The sequence below is a fragment of the Sus scrofa genome, chromosome 4 (genome assembly GCF_000003025.6).
Source record: "Sus scrofa isolate TJ Tabasco breed Duroc chromosome 4, Sscrofa11.1, whole genome shotgun sequence".
Taxonomy (NCBI): Eukaryota; Metazoa; Chordata; class Mammalia; order Artiodactyla; family Suidae; genus Sus; species Sus scrofa.
Window position 1 is genome coordinate 707343 of NC_010446.5, and position 27526 is coordinate 734868.

Here is a 27526-nt window from a genome sequence, read left to right on the forward strand (position 1 = left end):
TGGGAGGCCCTGGGGAGGGGGACCTTGACCCAGGGGGGTGTCCATGGCCGTCGGGGCCTGGGCACCACGGAGCACTGGGTGAGTTCACGTGCTTGTTTGCCTGACCGCACATGTCGGGGGTGCCCGCGACAGCCCCTTGGCCCTGAGGGCCCCGTGGGTCATAAGGGGTAGAAACTTATCCAGGGAGGGGCCGTGGGCCAGGGGGATGGGAAGCTGTGGGCCGTGGTGCCTCCTGGCCTTAGTTTCCCCAGCAGAGCCTGAGGGGAGCTGGCAGCAGGTGGCCAGGATCTGGGCACCTGAGGAATGGCTGCACCAAGGCTGGGGAGGGTCGCTGCAGATGGGGGCCAGGTGCCCAGACCTGCCAGGCATGGGCCACAGTGGATGGAGATGCAGAGCTGGTGCTGTGGGTGCCTGGTGAAGTCGGGACTGCAGACGGGGGTGGGCTGGGCTGTCTGGCCGCCGCCCAGGGTGACGGTGGCCCTGGGGGGGGGGGTCAGGGCTTCATTCTGCAGGGTTTGCCCCCTCCATTCCTCCCCTTCCCTCCGGGGGAGCTTGGGTGGTGCTTTAGCTGTGCAAGGGTCTTCCCAGCTCTGTGGTGGGCTCTTGGCAGGGGCCTTTACTGCTATTCTGAGGCAGAGGGCATCTGCGGCCAGGAACGGAATGGGGGCATCTTCTCCCCACTCTGGTTCCTGGGCTGAGGCCGATCTGGGCCAGTGCTGCAGGGAAGGAAGGCCCTAGAAGCACATCGGTGTGGCCACTCTGGAGTCTGGGAGGCCTTGGGCAGGCTGATGGGTCAGGTGGGCTGGGGGCTGCACGGGTGCCTGTATGGTGGGGGCAGAGGAGGCCTCCAAGGAGGCCGCTTGGGGAGCTGGAAGTACAGGACCGCAGGGTGCAGGCAGGAGGCAGAAAGCCAGAAAGAGGCGGCCGCCTCAGGTGTCCGGCTTTCATGATCTTTATTCGGGTCTTTCGTTGTCTTTTTAGTGAGTGTGTATGGTTTGTTTTTTCTTTTTTTTTTGGCTGCCTCTCGGCACATGGAGTTCCCCGGCCAGGGATCAGATCTGAGCTGTGGTTGCGACCTAAGCTGCAGCTTCGGTCACGCCAGATCCTTAATCCACTGTGCCGGGCTGGGGATCGAACAACCTGCATCCCAGTGCTCCCAGGACGCCGCCAATCCTGTTGTGCCACAGTGGGAACTCCATAAGTGTGTACTTTGAAATATATCTTTTTTCTCCTTTCAAATTAAATGGATGGCTACATGGGAAGCTTATGGAAGGCCCAAGATTAAGCCTCAGGGAGACACAACCAAGCTTCACTGCTACTGTTGCCACGGGGCTCGTGGGCGTTTGCAGAATACAGATGCCCCCCGAGTACAGTTAGGTTCCTGTAATAAATTGCCACAATCTGGGTGACTTGAAACAGCCGAAATGCCTTCTGTCATGGTTTTGGAGGCTGAAAGTCTGAAGTCAGGGTGTCCCACGGCCACGCTCCCTCGGAGGCTGCAGGGCAGATACTATCTCTCGCGTCTCCTGGCTTCTGGTGGCTGTTGACACCCTTGGCTGGTGGTCCTGTCGCTGTGGTACCTGCCTCCCTCTTCGACGTGGCCTCTCTCCCGTGCCTTCTCTTCTGTCTCCTGTAAGGACACTTCTTATCGGATTTAGGGCCTCCCTGAGTAATCCAGGTTGACCTCATCTCAAGATTCTTAACTTAATTACAACACAAAGACCCTGTTTCCAAAAAATGTAACATTCCTGGGTCCTAGGGATTTGGAGGTAGACAGGGATTGGGGGAGCCACTATTCAGCCCACACAGTCAGCCCTCTGGCCTGTGAACGTTCACGTCCGTCATGTGCAAAATACGTCCGCCTCATCTCAGCATCTCCGAAAGGCTTAACCCCTTGCAGCAACAACGCTTAGGCCCAAATCTCATCTAAATCTCATCAGCTCAGAAGCCCCAGTCTCATCTAAATTGCCTAGATCAGGAAGTTCCCATTGTGGCTCAGCGGTGATAGACCCAGCTCGTATCCATGAGGATGTGGGTTTGATGCCTGGCCTCGCGTGGGGCGCGGTAGGTTAAGGATCCTGCGTTGCTGTGGCTGTGGTGCAGGCCGGCGGCTGTAGCCCCCATTCGACCCCTAGCCTGGGAGGGGCGAGGGCGCGGCCCTAAAAAGACAGAAAAGAAAAAAAATTGCCTAGATCAGGTATGGGTAAGGCTCTGCGGACGGTCTACCTGGACTTGCGAACCTCGAAAACAAGTTGCCCCCTTCCAGAATACGATGGTGGGACAGGCGCAGAAGAGACTTCCCCAGTCCCAAAGGGGGAATAAAGGAATAAAGGGCTCGTCAGTCCAACCACGTTGAAAACTTGGACTTCTCAGCTGAAAATCCGGGTTCAGCAGCGCAAATACTGTCAGATCCGAGGGCTTGAGGCTACTTCTCTGTGGCCTGACGCCCTGCTGTCCACGCCTTCAGCTCCCCCAGCCTCGGCCTTTGTGCCCAAGGCTCTGCCCTTGGAGTCTTTTGTCCTTTTTCTTGACAGGTAGCATATGTTTGAAGCTGAGTCGCTCTGTCACCCCATTTCCTGCCTGTAGAACCCCAGAATTCCAGCAGCTTTCCCTCATTTCATCCTGTCTCTGTCCTCTTCTGTCCCAGCTGGCAGCACTTCTGCTGATACCACATTCTCAGGCGCCTTGTGGGTCTCCCACGTGTGTCCCAGGGATCCACGTTGCTGGGTAAGAGGCTTCTCCAGAGACCTTTCGGGATGACCCCTCCCTGTCCCTAGCTTGTGCTGAGGTTGTTGAATGGATCTTTGAAAGAGTGTCCAGTGGACGCCTTGGCACTCTCTCCAGAACGCACCCTGACACGAGTCTCCCCACGTCAGTAGCTTCCGCCGCCTGAACGGGCTGCGGGTACCCGGAGCACCTGTGCTGGTTCCTTCTCTGCCAACATTTCCTTCCACAATTAACCTCTTTCCTCCTGCACTTTGCAACAAGGAACAAGAAAAAAACAGGTCCTACCTTTTGCGCTTTGCTTGGACAGCTCACCTAAAAATCCGGGTTCCTCACTTTTTTTGGCGGGCAGGGGGGAATCTTTTTAGGGCCTCACCTGCGGCATATGGAGTTTCCCAGGCTAAGGGTAGACTCAGAGCTACAGCTGCCGGCTTACACCACAGCCACAGCAATGCCAGATCCGAGCCACATCTGTGGCCTACGCCACAGCTCATGCAACACCCAATCCTTAACCCACTGAGCGAGGCCGGGGATTGAACCCCCATCCTCATGCATGCCAGTCGGATTCGTTTCCACTGCGCCGCAAAGGGAACTCCCAGGTTCATCACTTATAAACTGCACTTGCCACCCCGCAGTGGAACACTCGACGTTCAGCCAAGTTTTCTGCCAGAGTTTAATACACATCACCTTTCCTTCAGCTTCTGGTGACATGTGCCTCATTTCCTTCTGGGTTCTCACCAGCAACACCTTTCTTTTTTTTTTTTTTTTTTCTTGTTGTTGTTGTTGTTGCTATTTCTTGGGCCGCTCCCGCGGCATATGGAGGTTCCCAGGCTAGGGGTTGAATCGGAGCTGCAGCCACTGGCCTACGCCAGAGCCACAGCAACGCGGGATCCGAGCCGCGTCTGCAACCTACACCACAGCTCACGGCAACGCCGGATCGTTAACCCACTGAGCAAGGGCAGGGACCGAACCCACAACCTCATGGTTCCTAGTCGGATTCGTTAACCACTGCGCCACGACGGGAACTCCAACACCTTTCTTTTTTATTTTTTAATTTTATTTTTTATTTTTTTATTTTTAGGGCCGAACGCACGGCATATGGAAGTTTCCGGGCTAGGGGTTTAATGGGAGCTTCAGCTGCCGGCCTACACCACAGCTCACAGCGACAAACGTGGGATCCTTCCCCCACTGAGCAAGGCCAGGGATCGAACCCATGTCCTTGTGGATTCTAGTCGGGTTCGTTTCTGCTGAGCCACAAAGGGAACTCCCCATACGGTATTCTTTTGTATGGCAATCGTGTCCTATTTAAACTAATCTCCTCTCAGGGACCATTATGCTTGTTTTGGTTTGGTTTTTGGTGGTGGGAACTGCTGTGCTGAAGAGCTTTGTAGCCGCATCATTGTGTGTCTATAGCTATTAGAAACAGAACTCCTGGCTCATACAGTGTGTACACCTTAAGCTCCAGCTACACCAAAGTGTCGTTTTTATCACCTATCAGATTGGCAAAAATCCGGAAACCAGAATTTCTGGATTGTATGGGTGAAGCTGTGGGAACCAGGCCAGTGAAAAGGTCAGACCTAAAACGCAGCGCGTCGAGAGCAGAGGCCGGCAACCTGCAGCCTGAGGGAGGGCGGACGCAGACCCCCGGGCGCAGTGGCACCGAAAGGCAAGGGTCAGAAAAGTGCATGCGAGGCGTCACTTTTTGTGTTAAAAGGGTCGTGGCTCAGCGGGATCGAACCCAAGTGGCACCCAGGAGGACATGGGTCCGATCCCTGGCCTCGCTCAGTGGGTTAAGGATCCGGCGTTGTCGTGAGCTGTGGTGCAGGTCGCAGACGCGGCTCAGATCCCGTGTTGCTGTGACTGTGGGGTAGGCCAGCAGCAGCAGCTCCGATTGGACCCCTAGCCTGGGAGCCTCTATAGTCCATGGGTGCGGCCCTAAAAAGGCGAAAAAAAAAAAAGGAAAACCTAGAATCATGTTTGCATTGGCTCGACGTTCTATGTAAAGGAATTGCAGAGGGATAAACAGGAAGCCAGTAATGACAGTGACTTCCACTGTGCAGGGCTGGGGAGGCGACAAGCCAGTAGGACCTTCACTGCTGGGGTGGGGGGTTCCTGCTCAAACACAATCTTTTTAAAAAGTTTCCAAGTTATTTGCAAGGTATTAGCGGCGCCTGGAAGGTCTCAGGCCCTACACCTGCCAGCACCCAGTGCTGTGATTCCAGGCAAACAACAGAACCTCACCGAGCCGATACAACATCATGTGATCAGTAAAGGAGGCAATTATTAACTGCGGTGGCCAGTGGGGCGGGGTCGCAGCTCCAGCCCCACCGAGGGTCCCCTGCCAGCGGGGGTGTGGTGATGTTGCATCTGGCGACATGAAGCTCCTGCATCTGGTTCTTGCGCTTGCAGACCTTTCTGCACTGAAGTTCGGGCTGATTTTTATTATGTTAATCCAAGGTAGTTTATATCCTGTGTTGTGAACATTAAAAATATTAAGCAGGAGTTCCCGTCGTGGCGCAGTGGTTAACGAATCCGACTAGGAACCATGAGGTTGTGGGTTCGATCCCTGCCCTTGCTCAATGGGTTAAGGATCCGGCGTGGCCGTGAGCTGTGGTGTAGCTCGCAGACACGGCTCGGATCCTGCGTTGCTGTGGCTGTGGGGTAGGCTGGCAGTGACAGCTCTGATGAGACTCCTCGCCTGGGAACCTCCATATGCCACAGAAGCGGCCCAAGAAATGGCAAAAAGACAAAAAAAAAAAAAAAAAAAAAATTAAGCACTATTTTTTAAAATATTCTTTCCCTTGAGGTTTATTGCAGCCTATTGGGTATAGTTCCTCGTGCTGCATAGGAGGACGTGTTGTTTATCTTTTTTTTTTTTTTTTTTGCTTTTTAGGGACTCGCCCGCAGCATATGGAGGTTCCCAGGCTAGGGGTCGAACTGGAGCTGTAGCTGCCGGCCTGAACCACAGCCACCACATCTTCAACCTACACCACAGCTCATAGCAACACCCGATCCTTAACCCATTTAGCAGGGCCAGGGATCGAACCCGTGTCCTCATGGATGCAGGTTGCAGATGAGGCTTGGATCCCTCATTGCTGTGGCTCTGGTGTAGGCTGGCGGCTACAGCTCGATTAGACCCCGAGCCTGGGAACCTCCATATGCCGCAGGTGTGGCCTAGAAAAGGCAAAACAAACAAACAAAAAAACCACTACTACTTTGATCTATTAACGAAGTTCTACTGATAGAGCTGCTCGGAGGGACCCCATCTGTGAACTGCAGGATTCTTGCCTGGTTTCCCTGTGTGATGCCTCTGTGTCTAGGCCTGGGGTGCAGGGGTGGTGAGGCGGTGCCCCAGGGGCTCAGAGCAGCGTCTCTGTGTGAGAGCACGGCCCTGCCCCAGCTGGACAAGACCCCTGGGCTGGAGCAGGTGTGGCAGCAGGGCCGTGCCAGGACCTGTCTGGGCAGGAAAGCCCTCTGACTGCTGTCTGCAGAGCGCCTGGAGCTGGAGGGTGGGCCGGGGAGGCCGGCGCCGTCCTCGCCGGGAGAAGGGAGGCGGTGGAGACAGTGGGAGGACAGGTCTGGGAGGTTGCGGGGGGCAGAATGATGGGACCTCTGAATGGATGGAACGTAGGGGTGGCCCAAGGTCTCTGGTGCACACCTGGCAATGGTGCTATTTCTGCACTGGGCTGCATGGAGGGAGAGCTGGGCGGGGCCCCAAAGGGTAACCTCTCTGCCTCCCCAGCTTCACCAGGACCCCCAGGCCCCCAGCCACAACGCTGTGGACTTGGCCCTCCGAGGTGGAGCTGCACGGGGTGGCTGTCGGGCTGAGTTCTCGCTGTCCTCACCCAGCAGCTGCCCAGGTGGAGGAAGTTCTCCTGCCTCAGGCGGGCGGCCTCCCCACGGTGAGGGTTGACCCAGGGCCAGGGCCGTGGAATGGGGCAAGATGAGAAGGCCCCTGGTCCCACCGCCAGGGAGCTAGGTTGCAGGGACCATCACTGCAGGCACGGTCTGTGGTCCGGTGTCCCTGGGCCAGGCCGCCCCGGGTGATCGCGGTGGGGGTGGGGGAGCTATGTGGAAGGCGTCTGCTGGCAGGGGCTACAGCTGTCCCATGTCACCCCTGCACAGGATCACCTGCCCACCAAGCACTAGTGAGCTCCAGCAGGGCAGGCTGCCTGGGGTGGGGCACAGGTTTGAGGCTAGGTGCAGGCAGGCCAGCCGTGGGAACAGGTGGTGATCTGAATGGCAGGCGGGGGTGTGTGGGGGCAGGGGATTTGGCTCAGGCGGAGGGGCTGGGAGGGAGGGGGCCTGGCTGTGGCATTGGGGCTCAGGTTGTGGGGCCCACGAGGGTGTGAATGTGCAGAAAACTTCGAGAGGGTTCGGCCCTGCGCAGGACATGAGTCTCTGGCCCAGGGGACCTGAGAGGGCCCTCGCTGGGGAAGCTGTGCCAGGTCAGACACCTGCCCTCTTGATGACCCCAGAGTTAGGTCTCCGGGGCAGCCAGACTGTAACAGTTGGGCACTGCCACAAGGGTCAGGCCCTTTGCCTCTCACCCACCTACTGCCCACATCTCTTGCCCCAGGTCCTCGTCCTGAGTCTGAGGGACCTCCCTGGCCCGGTAGGGTCCCCACCCACAGCTCTGTCTCCAGGCCCCTCCCCACGTTCTTTGGGGTTGGCCGACCTTGGCCTTTGTACGTGTGCCCCTCTTCCTTGGCCGGCCAGCTGCCGCCCACCTTTCCTCCCCACTCAGCTGCCCCTTCCTCTGGGAAGCCTGCTCTGGAAAGGAAGCAAGGAACAGGCTTAGCGAGGCCCGTGGCATCTGTCCAGGGGCTGTGGCTGCACCCCACTTCCTGGGCCCTGCCACATGGCTGCTGTCGAGGGCCTCTTCCTGGGGCCACCCCTTCTCCATGAGCCCGTTTGCAAGTGGCCACTTATGGGTGGGCAGCCTGACTTAAGGGGGCCGGGGGCCTGGCACGGTCCCGTCTGCGAGGTCCCACAGAGTGAGAAGAGCTGCTGAAGTGGCCTGGTCCTCCTGCTACCCCAGTCCTTGCTTTTCTATCCTCACCTTTCCAGTAGCTTAAAATTGTAATCACAGGAGTTCCCATTGTGGCGCAGCGGAAACGAATCCGACTAGAACCCACGAGGTTGCAGGTTCAATCCCTGGCCTCGCTTGCTCAGTGGATTAAGGATCTGGCGTTGCTGTGAGCTGTGGTGTAGGTCACAGACGCGACTCGGCTTGGGTTCTGCGTTGCTGTGGCTGTGGTGTAGGCTGACAGCTACAGCTCCGATTCAACCCCTAGCCTGGGAATCTCCATGTGCCGTGAGTGTGGCCCTAAAAAGCAGGAAAAAAAAATTGTAATCGATTACGTGCAGTTTAAAAACTAGAGCCAGCACTGATTTTAGGTGTGCAAGTTTTTCCGTAGCTTTTTTTTTTTTTTTTTTTTAAGGGCCCCACGCTCAGCATATGGAAGTTCCCAGGCTAGGGGTCGAATTGGAGCTGTAGCCGCCGGCCTACGCCAGAGCCACAGCCACGTGGGATCCGAGCCGCGTCTGCAACCTACACCACAGCTCACGGCAATGCCGGATCCTTAACCCACTGAGGGAGGCCAGGGATCAAACCTGCGTCCTCATGGATGCTAGTCAGTTTTGTTTCCGCTGAGCCACAATGGGACCTCCTTGCGCATTTGCTTTTGGCTTCCTGCGGCACCACGAGGCAGAGCTGATGGCACCCTGGCAGTGCCAGCCCTGACAGTCTCCCCAGGGGGCAGGCAGTGACAGGCTGTGCCCGGGAGGCTGATCCTGTCAGCATTAGGGGTGGTGGTGCGGACCCTGCAAAGAGGTGTGCCAGGGCCTGGACAGTTAATGGCAGGTGGACAGACTGGAAGGTGGTGCCACCAGGACCTGTGGGTCTGGCTGTGGGGTGAGGTCACGGGGTGCTGGCCTGAGCCACCGTGGGGTAGATGGTGCCTCCACAGGGCTGGGAAAACACGTGTGTCCCAGGACAATCCTGGTGGGGATTTGCTGAGCGGGGGAGCAGCAGCTGGATGTGTCATCTTTGGGGTCAGAGGGTGGAGGGTATCTTTGAGTCAGGATGGGGCAAGGTGACCCAGAGGTGCACATGGGTGGAGAGGGCCCCCAGCCCAGGGCAGGCAGGACTGGGGGGGGGGCCTTGGCAGAGGAGGCCCCACCTTCCCTCCTCACTCAGGGTGCTGGCTCCGGAGGTCGCCAGGGGGCACAGACCGGTGGGTATCTCCTGCAGGGACTGAGTGACCATGACTTCAAGGCCAGGAAAGCCACATGCACAAGCAGCCAGGAGTGCACTCTGCGGGTGGCCAGGGGCGGAGGCCCGGGAACTGTGGGCTGCGGTGGGCGCCTGGATGCAGGCTGGTGGCCTGGCAGTCCGGCGGGAGTGAGCGGGGTCAGGCGACCGGGAGTTAGGGGCTGGAACGGTGGGGGCGGTGCACGACCTGAGCATGCGCCTGGCCGGCCTGGCCCTGCGCTTCGATCAGTTGAAGCCCCGCCCCGGCCGGCAAGCCCCGCCTCCCGGCTCCTCCTCCAGGCTGCGGCTCTGGCCGGGGCAGTGCGGTGCGGGGCTGGGCTCTGCTTGGCGGCAGCGACGCCGCCCTCAGCCCCGGCGGGGACATGGACCCCTCGCGAGCCATCCAGCATGAGATCAGCTCCCTCAAAGGTGCGGGCCAGGATGGGACTGAGCGGGGGCATGGGAGGCGTACCGGGCAGTGACCTCTGGCACGGCGATGCCCCCACAGGGCAGTGGTCGGGCTCTGCCGCCCCGAGGGCAGCCTTGCGGGTGGGGACCTGGAGCCGCAGGAGATCCCAGGCCTATACCCCTCAAAGACTGGTGCAGGGTCCGCCCGGGGCTGGCGGGGTAGGGGTGGGGGGACTCCAGACGCAGCCCTGCAGCCCTGCAGCCCTGCAGCCCTGCAGCCCTGCAGCCCTGCAGCCCTGCAGTGAGTGTCGGGGGGCGGGGCGGGCGGCTGCGGCGAGTGGGGGCGGGGCAGGGAGGAGGTGGGAGCGGGCCTCTGCTGCGGGTCTGGTAGGCACCTTCTCTCCTCTCTACTCGGCTGAGTCCCCGCCCCGCTTGCCGGCCTGCCCCCCAGCGTCCGAGGGGACAAGGGAGGGCCTTGGGGAATCACTGCGGGGAGGCGCCAGGAGGGCTGGCCCTGGGCAAGTCCACACTGCGGTTCTTTGTTCTGGGACGAGGGGGGCCTGGGGGCTGCCCGAGGGCCCCGACTGGTTGCCCTGGAGACCTGGAGGGGCCTGGAATGGGGCGGAGGGGGCCCCCTGCCTGCCCGCCCCGGCTGACCCTGTGCTGAATCAGCAACTGCGGCTGCGGTTTCCGCAGGGTGGGGGAGGGCAGAAAGGGCCGTTCTCCCAGCCGTGGGACCTGGGGGACGCCCCTACCCGGGCACGAGGAGGGATGTTGGGCAGAGGGAGGTATCCAGGGGCGGGCCCGGCGGGCCCGGCCGGAACTTTTTGCTGCTGGCTTGTCCCTGCTCCTCCGCCCACCCCCGAGGGCAGGGCTGGTGGGAGAGAGGGGGATTCCCCACCGCGCCCCGCCCCCTTCTCGGCGTCCCCAGTTGCGGTCCTTCTTCTGGGCGTCCTCAGTTGCGGTCCTCGGCCGCCGGGGAAGGCGCGGAGAGTGATGGGCTGAGGGGTCTGGCCAGAGACTCGTGCAAGCGTGGCTGGGAGGGGGCAAGAGCATAGGTCTAAGTGTTTGGGGACCCTGGACGTGGCTTGGAATTATTTGAGGAGGGGGACATGCTTTGCCGTTGGTTTGATGGGAGGCTTGGGGGTTGGGGAGGTTAGGTCAGGGGTCAGGTGTTGGGATGTACCGGGTGGCGGGGAGGGAGAGGTCAGTGTGCGGCTGTGCAGTGGGCGGGGGGGGGGTGGAGCCCTGGGAGTCTGAGGGGGGAGGCTGAGGGACAGGCCAGCCGTGGGCCTTCCGTGGGCACAGGGCTGGGCCAGGCCACTGGCCTGAAACCACGGCTGGTGCTGGTTCCCGCCGGGCCGCCAGGCTGAGGAGGCGTGGCCGCTGCCTCACTCCCGCGCAGGCCGGGCCTCTCTCTTCCCGCTGGAGTCCCGCGGGGCTGGCCCCCTTCCCGCCCGGCTGGCTGGAGGGGCGGGTGCAGGGAGAGCGGCGCCGCAGGGAGCTGGCGGGCCGGGCTGTGGGGACAGTTGGCTGTGCCTGCACTTTCCCCCGCCACAACTCCGCGTGTGTCTGCGTGCGTGTGCGCGCGTGTTGGGAGCTGGCCCTGCAGCGCCATGGTAACGGCCTCACAAACCCGCCCCCACGCGCTGCCTGTTGGCCGCCTGCCCGTCGGCGCCTCCCACCTCGGGATCCCCCCCCCCCCCGCCCTATTTATAACCAGTTCCGGGATGGGTGTGTCAGCTCCGAGGAGGGGGAGAGCGGGCGAGTGTGGGTGGGTGCTGCACAGAGTGGGAGGATGGGGTAGGGGGTGGGGGTGGAAGAAGGACCTCCGTGGTTGGAGCCTCACTTACTCTTAGGGGGGCCCTGGGGGGTGACTGCTGGGTGTGGCCCATTCAGGCTCCAGGGTCCTCACGTGGAACCTGCAGCCCCTCTTCCAGGCTGCTCGGGCCCCCTTTCACCTGGGCCCGCCGCTCCTCTAGTGCTCAGCTCCTCTGTGTCTGTCCAGCTGGCCCACAAGAGGCCCTCAGGCTGTCCAGGGTGGGGTGTCTCTTGGCGGCAGGGGCACCAGGCCTGGGGTGGCAGAGACGTGGTGACTTTGATTCCCTGTGGCAGCTGAGAGGTTCTGGCCTCCGACAGCTGGCCTGACGTGGTGGTGGGTGGAGGCCCCACTCAGCCCCCCACTTGTGCCCTGCTCTGAGCTGACTCCTTGCTCTTGGCCCGCTGTGATCTGGCCTGGCATGGCAAGTGTTAAATTGGGCGGTGGATATCTGGGGCTGGCCTTTGGTGGTGGAGGCTCTGTCCCCTTGCCTGCTGGATGGACAGTAGTGTCTGCAGCCCGCCTGTCCGTGTGCTGTAGCAGCTGCCCCAGCCATTCCCCTCTGCCCCCTAGACCCCAGCTCTCCTCCCTCAGATCTCGAGTGCCCCCCCCCAATAGCCCTGCACCCCCTTCAGGTCCTTGTGAATCCGTGAGGCCCGAGTCCACAAGCCCGAGTTGGGTCCTTGATCTGAGGACCCTCCTCCCTCTGCTCTGCCCTTCTGCCACCTTTTGGAGTCTTGGTCCTTGGCCACTCCTGGGTCCCCTCCCCCAGTCTTAGGAACCCCAAGGAAGTCTTTAGAAACTGATGTCATTTCTGACGCGGAGCTCTGGGTCTGGGAGGGGAGGGGGGCTGCCTTGGGGTGGCCGTCGCTGCGAGCGGGGTGCCCCCCATTCTACGAGGGGCCCCCCGCTGGCCGCGGGTGGGAGGGGCCGCCCTTGCTGCTGAGTCAGAGGGGGCCGGCCTGGGCGTCCTGGCGGGAGGGCCAGCCGGCGGGGCGGGAGCCTCGCGCAAGCGGTGGGCAGGCGGCAGTGCCGGCAGGATCACCAGCCCGCCCGCCCGGGAGCCAGGCGCCCGACCCACCAGCCCGGAGCCGGCGTCCTTGAGCTCAGTGCCACAGCCTGCCTGCCCCGCCGGCCACCGCTGCACCCTGTGCCCAGAGCGCCTCCTTGGCCTCCTTCCTGTGCCCCGCCTGCCGCCCTCCTCCCGACTCACCGGCTCCCAGCAGCCATGGTGGCCGGCATGCTCATGCCGCTGGACCAGCTGCGGGCCATTTACGAGGTCCTCTTCCGCGAGGGTGTGATGGTGGCCAAGAAGGACCGGCGGCCCCGCAGCCTGCACCCCCACGTGCCCGGCGTCAGCAACCTGCAGGTCATGCGCGCCATGGCCTCCCTGCGGGCACGGGGCTTGGTGCGAGAGACCTTCGCCTGGCGCCACTTTTACTGGTACCTCACCAACGAGGGCATCGCCCACCTGCGCCAGTACCTGCACCTGCCTCCAGAGATCGTGCCCGCCTCTCTGCAGCGAGTGCGCCGCCCTGTCGCCATGGTGATGCCCGCGCGCCGCCCCCCCCACGTGCAGGCCGTGCAGGGCCCCCTGGGCTGCCCACCCAAGCGAGGGCCACTGCCAGCTGAGGACCCTGCCCGGGAGGAGCGGTGGGTCTACCGCCGGAAGAAGCCTGAGGAGGGGGCACCTGAGCCCCCTGTGGTGCCCGCCACCACCCCAGGGACCCTGGTGAGGCCTGGCCCGGAGCCTGCCCCAGCCACAGGTAGCTGTGCCCTGGCCCCAGCATGGGGGATGGGAGGGGGTGCCGAGGTCTGAGCCTGGTGGGCTTGGGTGTGGGCAGCAAGTGTGTAAAAGGTTTGCTGCCGCCAGCAGGTGGCGTTGGGCCACGTGGCTCCTCCCAGCTTGAGGACCTTGGGGTGGCCAGGCCAAGGAAGAGCTGGCGGGTTGCTGCCAGCCCATCCCTGGGCACACCCTGGGGCTAGGGGTGGGGCTTGCAGTGCCTGGACTGGCAGGGCCAGCTGTTAGCACAGACCTGTCCTGCACCCTCTGCCCAGCACTGTCCTCGTCCCTGTGCCCTGCTCAGCCTTCTCCCCGCCCCAGGGACCTGCCTGCCCTGAGGCCCTCTTTGCATGCGGTGGGGGCAGCAGGGCAGGTGCTGGGTCGAGTAGGGCATAGCTGTGCCCTAGCAATGTGGGTCATGGCCTGACCTTGCTGAGCTGTTAGTTTGTGCACTGGGGGTGACACCTGCCCCCGTGGTTGTGTGGCACAGATGTGATATTGTGACTGTGCGCTTGGTGGGTTTGGGGTTGGCGGTGGCGTAGCGGGCAGCCTTGGGAGGGAGGGAGAAGAGCAGACCCCCACGTAGGACCATCCGCCACTGGGCCAGAGGCCAGGGCGTGGTGGGTGTTGGGCCCAGCCTGAGGCCTAGACAGAGCCTTCCCAGTGGGAGCGGGATCCCAGAACATGGAGCAGGTCCTGTGGTCCCAGGGGTGGCCAGCCGCCCCCTCACCACGCCCCTGCAATGGGGAGTCCCTCTGTGCCTAAGCTCTTGCCCTGCAGGAGCTGGTGGGCTTTGCTTCTGGGCTCGCTGGCCTTGGTGTCCACTTGGGCAGCCCAGCCCCCAGCACAGGCAGGCTCGGCTCCTGCTGCCATCCATGTCTCCCTACCTGGGGAGGAGCTTGGCCTCTGAGGGGTGGACAGGGGGCCTGGGGTGAGGCCAGCAGGGTGGGTGGGAGTTGGCTAGGTGAATGAATAGGCGTCAGGGGACCCAGTGCAGGTGCTGAACGGGAGCCCCAGCTCTGGCCTGGCCCGGGCTGGACTGGCTGGGGCCAAGCCCTGGGGAGCCCGCCTGGGAGGACAGGTGAGGTCGTGGGCTCCAGGGGTGGCCTCTGCAGCGCCTGCCTGGGGGTGACTGTGTCTCCCACAAGACAGTGGTGCTTGGCTGGGCACTCACAGCTCTGGCTAGAGGCTGGGGGCTGGTGTCGGCTTGGCCCGCTTCCTGCCTTGGCCTCGCTAGTGCCCAGCCCCTGCCCCACTCTGGCAGACCAGCCCCCTCCCCCTTCCCGGGTGGGGGGTGTGGCGAGCACCGGCCCCTCCCTCCTCTTCTTCCTTCCTTGTCTGGGGCCAGGCCTGGCGGCTGGGCTGGCAGTTGGCTGCAGGCCAGGAGGGGGACTGGGTGTGGCCGCAGTGGGCAGAGGGGAGGGCACCCCTGGCCCTGACGGAGGTGACTCAGTCTTCCCTTCCCGGCCGCAGCCGCTGGTGGCAGCTCAGAGTTTCCAACAGGAAATGAGCTCCAGCTCCAGGCTGAGTCAGGGCTGGCGGGCGTGGGCTCCCTTCCCCTCTGTTCTCCGGGGCTGAGCACGGGACCCGATCACCACTCTGGGCACAGGAGGACGCCCAGGGTGCCTTGGGTGCTGGGTGTGGCACAGGGCCACATGCTTGTCTGCAGGGGTGGTCACGGCTCCACACGGCTCAGGCTAGGCGGCTTCTCAGAATTTGAAGACTTACCCAGCAAGGAGCCACACAGCCCCTTCTTGCCCCTCCAGTTGGGCTGAGAAGGGCCAGGTCGGCAGCACGGGGGCTGGCTGCACTGCTCGCTGGCATGGCCTCCCCCCACCCCACCCCAGGGCCACCGCCGGCCGTGCCTGCTGTGCCTCACTCCCCCTCCACCGCGTGGGACTCTGTGCCCTGGTGCTCTGCTCTTGCACGTGGGAAGAGGTCCACTTGCTTGTTTGGCCACATACCAGCCAGACCCAGGCAGAGTCCCTGGCCGGGAGTCCCCAGCATCTGGGGGCAGTTAGGGAGGGGTCCTTCGAGGCGATGCCTTGAGCTGAGCCCCAACTGACGAGGACGGGGGTTGGCCAAGAGCTGCCCCTCAGGAGGGAGGGAGGCAGGCCGGGCGGCAGGAGAATTCGGGGCTCCTTGTGTGATGGAGAACTGGAGGGACGGGCTTGTCCGGGCCTGTACGTGTGAACTTCCTTTACGTTACAAACAGTACCACCTTGCCTGGCTCAAAATTCGGAAGGACTGATGCTCTCGTAGAGAAGAGGTGCCAGCTGAGCGCCCGCCTCGGGAGTGTGCCAATGTGCTGCTCACCCCCCCACCCCACCCCCCGTTTTATCTGTCAAATGCAGTGGCCCCCAGGGGCTTGCTTCTCCTGACCCCGCTGTGCACCTCTGTGCCCACGCCGCTTGTCCTGGGGACAGGGTCAGGTGCAGAGTGGCCATGCGGTGCCCTCTGTGCACTGGGACGTGTGGGTCCAGTCTGCTCCCTGTGAGCCCCAGCTTTGTGTCTGCCTTGTCTTTGCGCAGGCTCTGAACCTCTGGCAGGTTGTTTTCCTTGGCCCCCACCCCCGTGAGGAAGTTCCTGGGCCAGGGATCGAACCCGAGCCACAGCGGTGACGTCTGGCAGGTTTCCTAAGCAGGGTACCTCAGGATCAGGTGTGCCTTTGCCCGGGGCCTGCGGCCGCTGGGCAGGACAGCGCCTGGAGAAGGAGTGCCGGGCTGGACACGGCGAAGAGATGTCACGTTTGCCAGGGCTGGAGGCCCGGGGGCTGCGACGGAGCTGGTTGTGGGAGTGCTGCACGGGAGGGGCTGGGCAAGGGGGTGTCCAGGAGGGGCAGGGTGGGCTGGCCAGGAGGCGCGGTAGTGGCCCCGCTGGCTGCCCCTGAGGGCTCGGGGATTGCAGGCGGGCTGGTCTGACCCGTCGGTCCGCCGGGCTTGGGCTCTGCTCGGCCTGCTGACTAAGGGGCGGCGAGGAGGAGTCGCTCCCAGAGCTGGGTGGGGAGGCCAGGGCTCCAGCCCTCCCCCTGCCTCCCACCCTTCCCCTCCTTCCTGCTTTCCCTCCCTTGCCTCTCTGTCGTCTCTGGGAACGGCCTGGCCCCTGGTCGGCAGCCATGGACAGGTACAGCATGGAGGAACTGATTCAGCTGGGCCAAGGTAGGGCCGGCCGGGCAGGGGGCTGGGGCCCTGAGAGGCAGGCCTCGGGGATGTGGGGCTGAGCACAGCTCCCGCTCAGAGATGCCCAGGGTGTGTCTGACGTGGGGTGGAGGCGTCTGGGAGCCGTAGGTCCACCCCGTGGGGTGGCAGAGCTCTGCCCGTCCCCCTCGAGGGGCATTGGGCACTCGGTCCCCAGGAGCTGGTTCTCCTCCTGGCTGTTGAGTCACGGACTCTTTTGAGGAGGAGCCCAGCCCCAGCCTCAGCCCCCAGCGCTGGCCACTGCAGAGGAGTCTCCAGAATTGAGTATCTGAAGCACAGGCGGATGGGCAGGAGGCTTGGGTGGGCCTGGCCCTCCCTCCCCCTTCCCCCTCGTCGTCCCCACCCCGGGCGGTCAGCGGCCCAGCGCTTTGCTGTGTCTTGCTGCAGGCGGACTGCCGGCTGACGTCACAGCCTGTGCGTGACGGAGGGTTAGCTTCTCACTCCTTCTGGGCCGCGGTCTCCTCCTCTGTAGGATGCAGCAGGAGCACAGGGCTTACTTCCCAGCGCTCTGCGAGAATGAAGAGGGAACGGTGCCTGACACACCGTGCGATATACCGGGGAGTTCCCGGTGTGGTTCAGCGGGTGACGAACCCGACGTAGTGTCGGTGAGGATTCAGGTCCGATCCCTGGCCCTGCTCAGTGCGTTAGGCATCCGCTGTTGCCATGAGCTATGTGCAGGCTGGCAGCTGCAGTTCCGACTTGACCCCTAGCCTGGAAACTTCCATATGACATGGGTGCGACCATAAAAAGACAAAGCAAACACACACAAACAACTAGTGGGATAAACATAGAGGGATGTAAAAACCCTAAATGGCAATTCTCTGTCTGTAGGGCCCGTGGGGTCCAGGCCACTGGAGGAGGGGGGCAGGAATCGTGACCCTCCCCACGTCCTGTTTCCTGAGGACACAGGGGCCCTGGGCAGTCCAGGATGTGACGTGGGCCTGACTGGGGTTCTGGGGTGGGGAGGCCCGGCCTGAGCGGGGGGCCGCCTGGGTCTCGGGGCCAAGGTTGACTTTGGGGAGGCTGTTCCATCCCTCGAGGCGGGCATTGCGTTCGGTGACTTGTATGGGGACCCCTTGTCCCAGCCGCCTTTCCAAGCACCCCCTACTCCTTCCACACCCCGTAGGGCGAGCAGGGTGGGGCTGCGTCCCTTCACGTAGGGCCACCAGCCCCTGTGGTCTGAGTGCCAGTGCTCGGCCTTGATCCGAGGTGGACGCTGTCACCTGGAGGCTCCTTATTATTAGAATCGCCCATGGGAGCCCGGGGGGTGGTGGTGGTGGGTGGCGCCACCCAGGCAGACTGGGCTCCAGCGCAGGCTGTGGGTCCCGGTGCCCTCGCTCTGCACGTCATGTTCTAAGTCTGGACAAATGACGGGCCTTGCTTACCCTCCTGGGATATTTATATCCCCCGGGCCCCCTGCCCACCCCCCTCCCCCACGGACACAGGCACTGCTGCTGACAGCGGACAGCCGTGCCCTCCTCCACGGCACCGCCGCTGCCACTGCTCGGGCTCGCTGCCGCCTCCACCTCCAAGGGGCCTGTGACCCTCCCCACACCCTGCACCCACTCCCTGTCGGCCGAGGGCTCCTGCCGCTGCCCCCATGAAGATTGTGCCTGGTAGGTGGGGCGGCCTCTGACAGCTTGTGAGAGCCCAGCTGGGGCTGGGGACAAGGGCTCTGTCCTTGTGTCCTTCTCCCCTCCCCTCCGCTGTCCCACAGGGGGGCTTCGGGACTCTTGGCCGCTGGTCTTTGAGAGGGGTTGGGTCAGCTGTGAGCGCAGAGGCCCGTGTGGGCTGGGGCACCTGGCAGCTGTCACCAGGGGGCACCCTTGGAGGCAGAACGGGGTGCTTGGGCACCACGGTCACCGTCCTGGTGGGGGTGGCGTGGGGGGACGGAGCTGAGGCCGCCCAGGGCCCAGGCTGTGCTGGGGGGGCTGCGGTTTGGCCGTCTTCCCCGCAGGCGCCTCCTCCTGGCGGGTGGGGCCGCGGGCAAGCAGGGGTTAAGGCTCCCGCTAACCTTGAGCGTGACAGCTCTGCTCCAGGACAGCTGAGCCGGCGCCGCCGCGGGAGGGTGGGGAGCGCGAGCCGCCGAAGGCGGAGGGAGCGGGGCGGGCGGGAGCGCAGTTGGTGCAGCGGTGCGGCGGCGGCGGCGGGCTGGCCTCCGGGGCGCCGGACAGGCCGAGTGGTGGGGCGTGTGGCAGGCGGGGCGGTCCCGGCCTCCACGCCTGGCGGGAGGGGGCTGCCCGGCCCGCGCGCAGTCGGAAGGCAGCTCTGCCTGCCCGGCCCGCACGCGAGCGGCCCCGGAGCCATGGAGCCCTCGGGCAGCCTGTTTCCTTCCCTGGTGGTCGTGGGCCACGTTGTCACCTTGGCTGCTGTGTGGCACTGGCGCAGGGGCCGCCGGCGGGTGCAGGATGAGCAAGGTAAGGCCACTGGTGGCTAGCGCCTGGGGCTGCAGTCACTGGCCGCCACCCAAGTCGGGGGGCCTAGGGCGGGGCGGGCAAGGGGCCGCCTCCCTCCCGCCCCTGCATTTCCCTGTGCCCGCCCTTCCTGTCCCCAGTCCAGAACCTGCACGTGGTCTGAAAACCCCGTTGCCCCTGCCCCCAGCCTCCCACCCTGAGCCAAAGACCCTGCCGGCTTCCCGGAGGCAGGGCCCCGAGGCACCCTACTGGCAGGGGGTGAAGGGGAGGCTGCTCTGGACAGTGGGGGCAGAGCGGGCCACGTGGGCAGCATAGGAGCGTCCAGTCCAGTCCGGAAGGGCGACCCCTTCCTAGCTCTCAGGACAGGGTGAGCACAGGTGACTGTTAACACAGAAACCGCCCCTGGCAGGTGCAGGGCTGGTGTCCTGGGCTGCGTCTTGGGAGAGCTCCCGTGGCACCGAGGTGGGCGGGGCCTGGGCAGGGCCTCTCGGCCTCGTGGGAGGTCAGGCTTCACAGCTGTGAGGCAGGTGCCTGAGTGCCCTTGGCGAGGGCCTGGGAACACCTCGGGACAGGCCACCAGGCTGTGCTCTGCCCTCCTCCTGCTCAGATCACCCACCCACTCTGGGCTAGAGGCCTTGGAGACTGGTGGGGCCGAGGGAACGAGCTGGAGCGGGTGGTGGCATGGGGATCAAGGTTCTGGACACCGGAATGCCCCTTCCCCCACCACCAGGGACAGGCAGGCTGTGTCTAGGCCTGCTCAGGGCATACAGTAGGGTGGGGGGCTTGCCCTCAGTGGGGCTGCCTAGGTCTTAGCCTGGGCGCGTGGGCCTGTCGGATGGAGGTCTGAGTCAGGATGGGGCTTCTGGACTTGAGGCGTGGTTTGGGGGCTGGGGAGCAGCTGGTGACTCAGCTGCAGGGCTGGTTAGTGAAAACGCTCCCGCCAGGGCTGCACCCCCCCCCATTTGGCTTCCCTCCCTCGGCCTGCTTTTGTCCCCTGTCCCCACGTGGGGAGGGGTTCCCTGTCAGACGCTGGCCTGGCCTGCCCCTTGCCCCCGGTGCCCTCTGGGGCTTTGGCGCCTCCTGTTCTCGGCTGTTCTCAACCCCCCCCCCCCCCCGCGGGCTCCTTGCGCGCCCCCGGCCTCTCCTGGGAATCCTGCTGGGGGCGTTGTCCAGGGGAACGGCGGTCCGGGCTGTTCCCAGGCCTCTTTGTCCTGGAGGGCAGCCTCTCCCTGCCCCCGGTTCTCCAGGCCAAGCCGAGTCCTCCCCTCCAAGCAGGGGCGCGGCTTCCAGGCCCACATTGGGCGGGGCGCCCTCGGGGCAGGTTCTCCGCGTCTGGGCCAGGCGCCCGCAGCGGGGGAGGGCGTCGAGGGCAGAGCGGCCTGGCGGCGTGGGCTGAGGAGCAGACGGCACTGCCCTGTTTGCTGTCCTCGTGGGCGGGCGACCCCCGGCGCTCGGGCTCATGGCGGCTCCCGGCTCCCGGGGGGCGGGAGTAGCCTTCGCAGCGCAGGGGGTTGTGCTGGAGCGGCCCTGCTGGCTGGACGGGGGCTGCGAGCAGGCCCGCCGGGGCTACCTCTACCGGCAGCTGTGCTGCGTAGGTGGGTGCGGCTGCAGGGGCCGTGGCTCCGGAGGGGGCTCCCCTGGGGGGGGCCGACCGGGCTGGGCCGGGGGTGGCGCTCCTCCCAGGTACAGCCCCGCCCCCAGGCATGTTCCGGAAACACCTGGGGAGGAAGGCGGGCTGAGGTCCCCTCTGCCCCTTTGTTCCCTCCGGAGAGGGGGAGGGGGTGGTGGGCGGGGCCGGCTTGAGTTTTGGCCTCAGTTTCTGGGCTGCGGGGCAGAGAGGGAGGTGCCGAGGGCGGGGCTGCCCTGGGCGGGGGCGGGTACTCCTCTCCGCCGGGAGGCTTCCCATCCCAGGGTCGCGTTCGCCGGTGGTGGGACCACCAGCCTTTGTATGCACGTCTTAAAAGGGGCAGCGACTCTCTTCAGAGAGCTATGGGCAGCTCTAGGCGACATTGGACTGGAGGCAGAGGGACAGCTGCCCTGGGCAGGACGGGGGTCAGGCACCTGTGCAGGAGCAGCAGTGCTGGGCAGGCAGGGCCAGCTGAAGTGTGCCGCAGCACGGCCTGCTGGGGGCGCCAGGGCTGCCTGGGGAGGGGGGTTGTCTGTCGGTGCACGGGAGGGTCCACACTGGGAGGTGGGGGAAGAGGGTGAGCTCTGAGGCCCCTGGGCGGGGGGAACCTCGGGAGTAAGAGGCCCCAGAGGCAGGAGGGACCCCAGGGGAGACCCCGACCCCGACCACGACCATGAGACAGCATCCTTGGAGGCTCCTTCCCGCACAGAGGAAGCTGGAGAAGGGGTTTGGGCGGGGGGCTCACTTAAGTCTTGGACATCAGGCCCTGGTGCTTCAAGTTTCCTGCTTCTCCTGGGTCCACTGCTGCACGCTCCCAGCTCATTCCCTGGGGCCTCTGGTGTCTGTGCCCCTCAGCAAAGTGACACCCCAACCCCTGCAGGCAGGGACCCCGCTCCCCAGCGACTGCTGGACCTCCCCAGCGACTGCTGGACCGCTCAGCCTGTATATGCAGCGGCTCCTGCTGGTGTGAGGGGTCCAATGAAGGGGGCTGGGGGAGGGCAGGTGGGTGTGCTGGGACGAGGCTTCCTGGGTGTACCGCCCTGGGCGCTGGCCAGCCCAGCATCAGAGCTGGGGTTCCGGAGTGCCAGGGGAGCAGAGAGCTGTCTGGAGGGGGTCTCGTGGGGGGTGTTGAGAGCAAGGTCAGAGTCTGGGTTTGGGCCCCAGGGGCTCTCCAGAGGTGGGCAGGGGGTCCGACATCTGGCAGAGCCTGTGAGTTAGCCTGTGCCCCTGGGAGGGGTGCAGCCAGCTCCCAGCTTGGGCACCCCTGAAGCCCATGGGGTTTGGGCGCCCTCCCGTGGCCATAGAGGGGCAGCAGGGATGGGGGTGGGTGAGCTTTTCCCGGAACGTGGCCTGCAGGCTGGGGGTGGGGGGGGCGGCTCACAGCTGGATCACATCAAGCCAGATTCTGACTGGAAACTCCTGTGGTTGGTGGTGCATTCTTTCCTGCAGTTCCCAGGCGGCCTGGGCAGCCGTGTCCAAGACCAGAGGGAACCAGGCGCGCCCCTGTGCCCTTTGTCTCTCCACCTTTACAACCCAGAATAGCTGCTATCTGTGCGCCCCACCCAACTGCAAACAGCCCCCCACCCTCCTGCCCCCACCGCCCCAGGTGCGGTTCCCCTCCTGTGAGTCACCATGCCTGGACCCCTCCCCGTGCCTGACTCACTGGCCCCCTCGGGGTGCCCCCCACTGGCCCCAGCGCCCCCCACCCCCAACGTGGGGCAGAGTTCCTGCAGCTCAGGGCTGGGCGGTCCTGCCTGGTGAGTCAGCGCTCAGCTATGTGCCCCCTCCTGCCCTGCCGTGCGTGCTGCCCCCGGATGGGGCACGGCTCTGGGACCTGCCTGGTGGGCAGCTCGGGAAGGGCCAGCCCAGCACTGGACCTCGGGGCATAGCAGAGCCTAGAGCCTAGTGGGGGCAGGACAGGCTTAGGGCGTGTTGGCTTGTGAGGAGGGGTCATCTGGGGGCTTCAGGGCAAGGATGAGCCACCGGCCCTCAAGCCAGGTGGCATTCAGCTCGGGGTCCTACTTAGAGCCCCTCCGGCAGGTGGGGTGGGCAGGCTGAGGCCCGGCTCAGGGCTCCCTGGGCCCAGCCACACTCAGGCACCCCTCCCTGTGCCCGGGCCTTCTCCAGAGGGGCCACGGGGATGGCGTGTGGTTCTCTGCGGTCCTGGCACCAGTCTGTGTGCAGTGCAGGGTGCCAGGGCCCCTTGCACCCCGTCCCTCCAGGAGCTGCAGCAGGCCTGGCGGGTGCGGAAACCCCGGGGTTTCCTGTTTCTGGTGGCAGTGGGTGTGGCCGTGGGGGAGGGGTGCCTTCCTCCTTCCCGCGCCACCGGGACCTCCCTCTGGGGGAGGCGGGGGGGGGGGGGGGGTGCGGGGCGGGGCGGGGACAGCGCCGGGGAGACCAGCAGCAGGGAGTGGCCACACCGACTCCGCTCGACTCCGCTCGCAGCTGAGCTGAGCACGAGTGCGAGTGCTGAGCTGCCAGCTTCAGCGGCCTGTGCGAGGGGCACAGAGCGCGCAGCACCTGGGGGCTGAGGGACCGAGCAAGCGCCGAAGGGCGGGGCGGCAGCATGTCCCAGCACCGGCTCCGTGTGCCCGAGCCCGAGGGCCTGGGTCAGAAGAGAACTAGCTCCGAGGACAACCTCTACCTGGCTGTGCTCAGGGCTTCAGAGGGCAAGAAAGGTAGCAGGCACTCCTGTGGACAGGCCGGATGCGGGGCAGGGGGGACCCACGTTCTGAGGCAGGAGGCCTGGCCCCAGTAGCGGTGGGGCCCAGACCAAGGGTCTGGGTTTGGGAGGTACGGGGGCCATGGGCAGTGTGCTGTGTCCTGACCCAAGTGCAGAGTTGCCAGGGTGGAGGGTTGGGGCAGCGGGCGATGCCCAGCACAGGGAAGCTGCCAGTGGCCTCTGGGGCCTGGGAAAGGCCCGCTGCCCTGTTGGCAGGACAGAGCTCCCCCCTCACCACATCCCTGCCCAGTCCTGGGTCCCAGCCTGGAACCTCTGCTCAGCCCCAGAGGCGGCCTGCGTGGGGGTGGGGCAGGCTGGGACCTGCGGCCCGGGCGCGGCTGCCAGCTCCAGGGAGTGGAGCGGCACCTTGCATCCCAGCCCTGCCCCTCCAGGGCCTGGCCGACTGGGGCCTGGGTCTCCGGGTGTCCTTCAGGCACCAGCCGCGGGGGCTGCAGGGTGGTCACCTCCGGAGGGCTCCTGGGGCTTCTGCCAGGCTCCAGGTCACCTGGCCTTGTTTCCTCCAGATGAGCGGGACCGTGTGCAGAAGAAAACCTTCACCAAGTGGGTCAACAAGCACCTCATTAAGGTTGGTGGGGGCGCGGGTGGGCGCGGGTGAGGGAGGGTGCCCCTGGCCCTCCAGCCCCAACGCAGGTGCCGCGCCTTCTGCCACCCGCCTGCTCGCGGCCGTCCCTGGCCGCCAGGGAGCTCCCCCTTCGCCTCTGAAACCTGCTCTTTCTGTGCTCTTCGTCCTCCTCTGCGCCGCCTCCTGCCTCCTGTCTCTCTCCTCCTCCTCCTCCTCGCCTCTCCCGGTCTCTCTGTAGCACTGGAGGGCAGAGGTAGGTATCTCCCGGGGGCTGGTGTGTTCTGGGCCCCCCCCCGCCTCTTGCCCTCCGGGGTCGGTGCCCACTCGCCCCCCCCAGGGCCCGTGGGTGGCTCTGGAGACCTGCAGCCCGCCCGCCCTCCTGTGCTTCCAGGCCCAGAGGCACATCAGCGACCTGTATGAAGACCTCCGGGACGGCCACAACCTCATCTCCCTCCTGGAGGTGCTCTCGGGGGACAGCCTGGTAGGTGCACGCCGTCCCCCCACTCCCGGCCGGCCTTCCTTCCTTGGGTCTGTCCCACGTGCCCCCTCCGCGTCCAGCCTGGCCTCGCCCCCACCGCACCTCCTGGTCCAGAGTGTCGCCCGGCCTGGAGCGGCCCTGCCCCCCACGCCGCGGCACACGGCCCTGCTGCCCTCCGTGCCGGAGCCTTGACAGTAACCTCGTGCTCTGCTCTGCTTTGGTTTCTCTGCTGCTTGGACTCTGAACTTTGACCTCTGCCCTTTACCCTTTGCCCTGCTCTGGCCGAGCAGCCAAGAGAGCGGGACGTAATCAGGAGCTCACGCCTGGTGAGTGGTGGTGCCCGCCGGCCCTGGCGGCACGTGGGCTCCCTGAGACCAGGAGCCCAGCTCACCGGGGCTTGCGGCCCGTCTGGCTCCCCCCGCCCCAGCCCCGGTGCCTGGCGCTTGGGCAGGTGGATGGCGCTGTATCGAGCTCCCTCCCATCCTGCCCGCTGTGGCCTGGGGCCGGGCCTGAGACCCGCCCGGGCTGCCACTGCCAGGCAGGAGGACCCCTTTCCCCAAAGCCACGGGCCTCCGCCAGCAGCTTCCCGGCCATTGTCTCCTCCCCACCCCCGCCTTCCTTCCCGCAGCCTGGCCGCCGGACTTCCCAAGCACCCGCTGGGCCTGGCCTCTGGGCCCGTGGCCCGCTTTCCCAGCGGGGGTGGGGGGGTGGGGGGAGTGGTGGACCGGGGATGGGGAGGGGGCCGCTGCCCCCACGGGGGAAGACCCTCTGTCCAGCTGCCATAGACGTCTTGCGGGGTCCGAGGGAGGGTGGGAGCTGCACCGCGGGGCGCGTGGCGCGGTGCCGCGGGCATGCTGACCGGCTGTGCCGCCCCCACAGCCCCGGGAGAAGGGGAGGATGCGCTTCCACAAGCTACAGAACGTCCAGATCGCCCTGGACTACCTCCGGCACCGCCAGGTGAGGCTGCCCCCCGGCCGCAGGCCCCCGGGCCCCTTGCCCCGCGGCTCGTGGGCGGGACTGAGGACGGCCGGTTCCCGCAGGTGAAGCTGGTCAACATCAGGAATGACGACATTGCCGACGGCAACCCCAAGCTGACCCTCGGCCTGATCTGGACCATCATCCTGCACTTCCAGGTAGAGCGGCCGCCCTCGGACCCTCGCCACACCCCTCCCCGCTAGGCTGCGGCCTGGGAGCTGAGGCCTGTCCTGCCGCCTGTGCCCCAGCCCCCAGCTGATTGCACGGCCCGAAGGCCCAGGCCTCTCCCATCCCCTCTGGCCTGGCTGGGCAGGGCCCGCAGAGCCTCCCTGCACAGGAATGCATTCTCTGCTCCCGGGGCGCAGCCTTCTGCCCCAGGGAAGGTTCTGGAGAGGCACCCGCCACACTGGCTGACTCACCCACACCCTGCCCAGCCGCACAGGAAGCCACAAATCTGAGAGCTGGGCAGGCTGAGCCTGGCTGGCACGGCAGCTGACTCACACAGGCGAGCAGGCCGACAGACAGACAGCTAGGGAGAGGCGGGCGGGGGAACAGAGAGGCTGGCAGACCCAGGTCTGAAGGATGGGATGGCATGCAGGGCTGGGCCCGTTCTGTGGCCCTGCATGCCCAGCCCCCAGAGACCCATCCCTGGCCCGCGGCCAGAGAGGGGCTGACCCACTGCCCCCCACCTCCACCCCTTGTGACAGCCTTATCTAGGCCTGGGGCTTCCGGCGGGGGTGAGCTCTGGGCCCACTCTCCACCAGCGTGATTTGTGCACCCACCCTGGCAGCACTGGGGGCTAGGGGTGTGACATTCTCTGGTTGCTGCTGCCTTGAGTGGCTACAGAGGTGTGGCAGGCCCCAGCAGCTCCCTTGATGTGACATGAGCCCCTGCGGGCCCCGCTCTGCCTCAGCCGGGTGGGCGGCCGTGCCTGAGTGGCTGCCTCCTGCCCGCCGTGTAGATCTCAGACATCCAGGTGAGCGGACAGTCCGAGGACATGACGGCCAAGGAGAAGCTGCTGCTGTGGTCGCAGCGCATGGTAGAGGGCTACCAGGGCCTGCGCTGTGACAACTTCACCTCCAGCTGGCGCGACGGCCGCCTCTTCAACGCCATCATCCACCGGCACAAGTATGCGGCCCGGGACCAGCGAGGGGCTTGTGGGTTGGGGACGCCCCTGAAGCCTCGCAGCTGGGCGACTTCAAACATGATGGGGCAAGGAATGTGACAAGAAGGCGCCTGCCGCTTTCGGGAAACTGCTGCCCGCAGGGCCAGGTCCCAGTGCCAGCCCGCCTCCCTGGGGGAGGGTGCGGGCAGGGAGGCCCAGCCCTACCCACAGCCTTCCTGGCTCTGGGGCTCTTCCCGAGGCACTGCCGGCCTCCTGGAGGCCAGGGGACCATGGGCTGCTGGTTTTCCCAGCCGTGAGCATCTCCCCCATGTGGCCGCCCAAAGGGGTCTGGGCAGCTGGACCCTGGTGGGGTCCGCCCCTGGGGGACCTCAGCTCCCACCTAGGACCTGGGGTGTGGGGAGGGTGGCTGTGGGGAGCCCAGGCTGACTGGCACCCCGCCCTGGCCTGTGCCCTCTGTGGGACCTTGAGCTCCTGGGGGCAGGCCCAGCAGGCCCAGCACCTGCCCAAGGTGCCTGTGTGGGCAGGACGGGGCACGAGCGGGGCCGGGGTTTTTCCGGGGCCAGTGGCAGTTGCAGGGGTTCCGTGCGCTCGGGACCTGCTGTGGGTCTGCCGGCGTGCTGCCCTGCCCAGTGGGCCTCGGCGCTGCTCCTGCGTCCCCGCCTGCCTGCCCCACCCGCCCCGTTACCCGCAGGCCCATGCTCATCGACATGAACAAGGTGTATCGTCAGAGCAACCTGGAGAACCTGGACCAGGCCTTCTCTGTGGCGGAGCGGGACCTGGGGGTGACCCGGCTCCTGGACCCCGAGGGTACGTGCCGCTGCCCCTCGGCCCGCGCCTCTGCCCTGCAGCCCGCCAGGGCCCCGCTCACCCGCCCCACCTGCCCCGCAGATGTGGACGTCCCGCAGCCCGACGAGAAGTCCATCATCACCTACGTCTCGTCCTTGTACGACGCCATGCCCCGCGTGCCTGACGCGCAGGACGGGGTGAAGGCCAACGTGAGTGCCGGCCGGCAGGTCCCGGGCAGCGTGGGGCAGCCGGGCCTCGGCAGCGCCTAACGGCCCCCCTCCTGCCCCCAGGAGCTGCAGCTGCGCTGGCAGGAGTACCGGGAGCTGGTGCTGCTGCTGCTGCAGTGGGTCCGGCAGCACACGGCCGCCTTTGAGGAGCGCCGCTTCCCCTCCAGCTTCGAGGAAGTCGAGGTGGGCCGAGTGCTCCGCCAGGGTCCCGCGCCGGCAGCGGGGGCCCAGGCGTGGCTGCTGACGCCCCTCACGCCCACAGGTCCTGTGGTGCCAGTTCCTGAAGTTTAAGGAGACGGAGCTCCCAGCCAAGGAGGCGGACAAGAACCGGTCCAAGAGCATCTACCAGACCTTGGAGGTGAGGGGGCTGCCCAGGAGCTGGAGGCCTGCGGGCCCCGCCA

General features: G+C 65.3%; 1 protein-coding gene across 30 annotated transcripts in view; it reads left to right on the top strand.

Annotated features, from left to right (window-relative positions):
- PLEC (plectin) overlaps nucleotides 1-27526 on the top strand; it is a 57505-nt gene that overhangs the window by 10988 nt on the left and 18991 nt on the right. For 4 of the 30 annotated variants that reach the window (XM_021090372.1, XM_021090373.1, XM_021090371.1 and 1 more), the window contains 11 exons: nucleotides 23475-23536; nucleotides 23772-23786; nucleotides 23925-24014; nucleotides 24302-24337; nucleotides 24891-24968; nucleotides 25052-25144; nucleotides 25948-26114; nucleotides 26804-26919; nucleotides 27001-27107; nucleotides 27189-27308; nucleotides 27388-27483. In XM_021090372.1, the coding sequence (XP_020946031.1) occupies nucleotides 23475-23536; nucleotides 23772-23786; nucleotides 23925-24014; nucleotides 24302-24337; nucleotides 24891-24968; nucleotides 25052-25144; nucleotides 25948-26114; nucleotides 26804-26919; nucleotides 27001-27107; nucleotides 27189-27308; nucleotides 27388-27483 (980 nt within the window). Of the gene's footprint in view, nucleotides 1-9264; nucleotides 9410-12237; nucleotides 12974-16065; nucleotides 16149-17614; nucleotides 17804-18339; nucleotides 18605-19947; nucleotides 20197-22627; nucleotides 22907-23474; nucleotides 23537-23771; nucleotides 23787-23924; nucleotides 24015-24301; nucleotides 24338-24890; nucleotides 24969-25051; nucleotides 25145-25947; nucleotides 26115-26803; nucleotides 26920-27000; nucleotides 27108-27188; nucleotides 27309-27387; nucleotides 27484-27526 lie in introns of those variants that run through there. The other 26 variants (XM_021090363.1, XM_021090384.1, XM_021090365.1 and 23 more) reach the window with 24 other exon arrangements.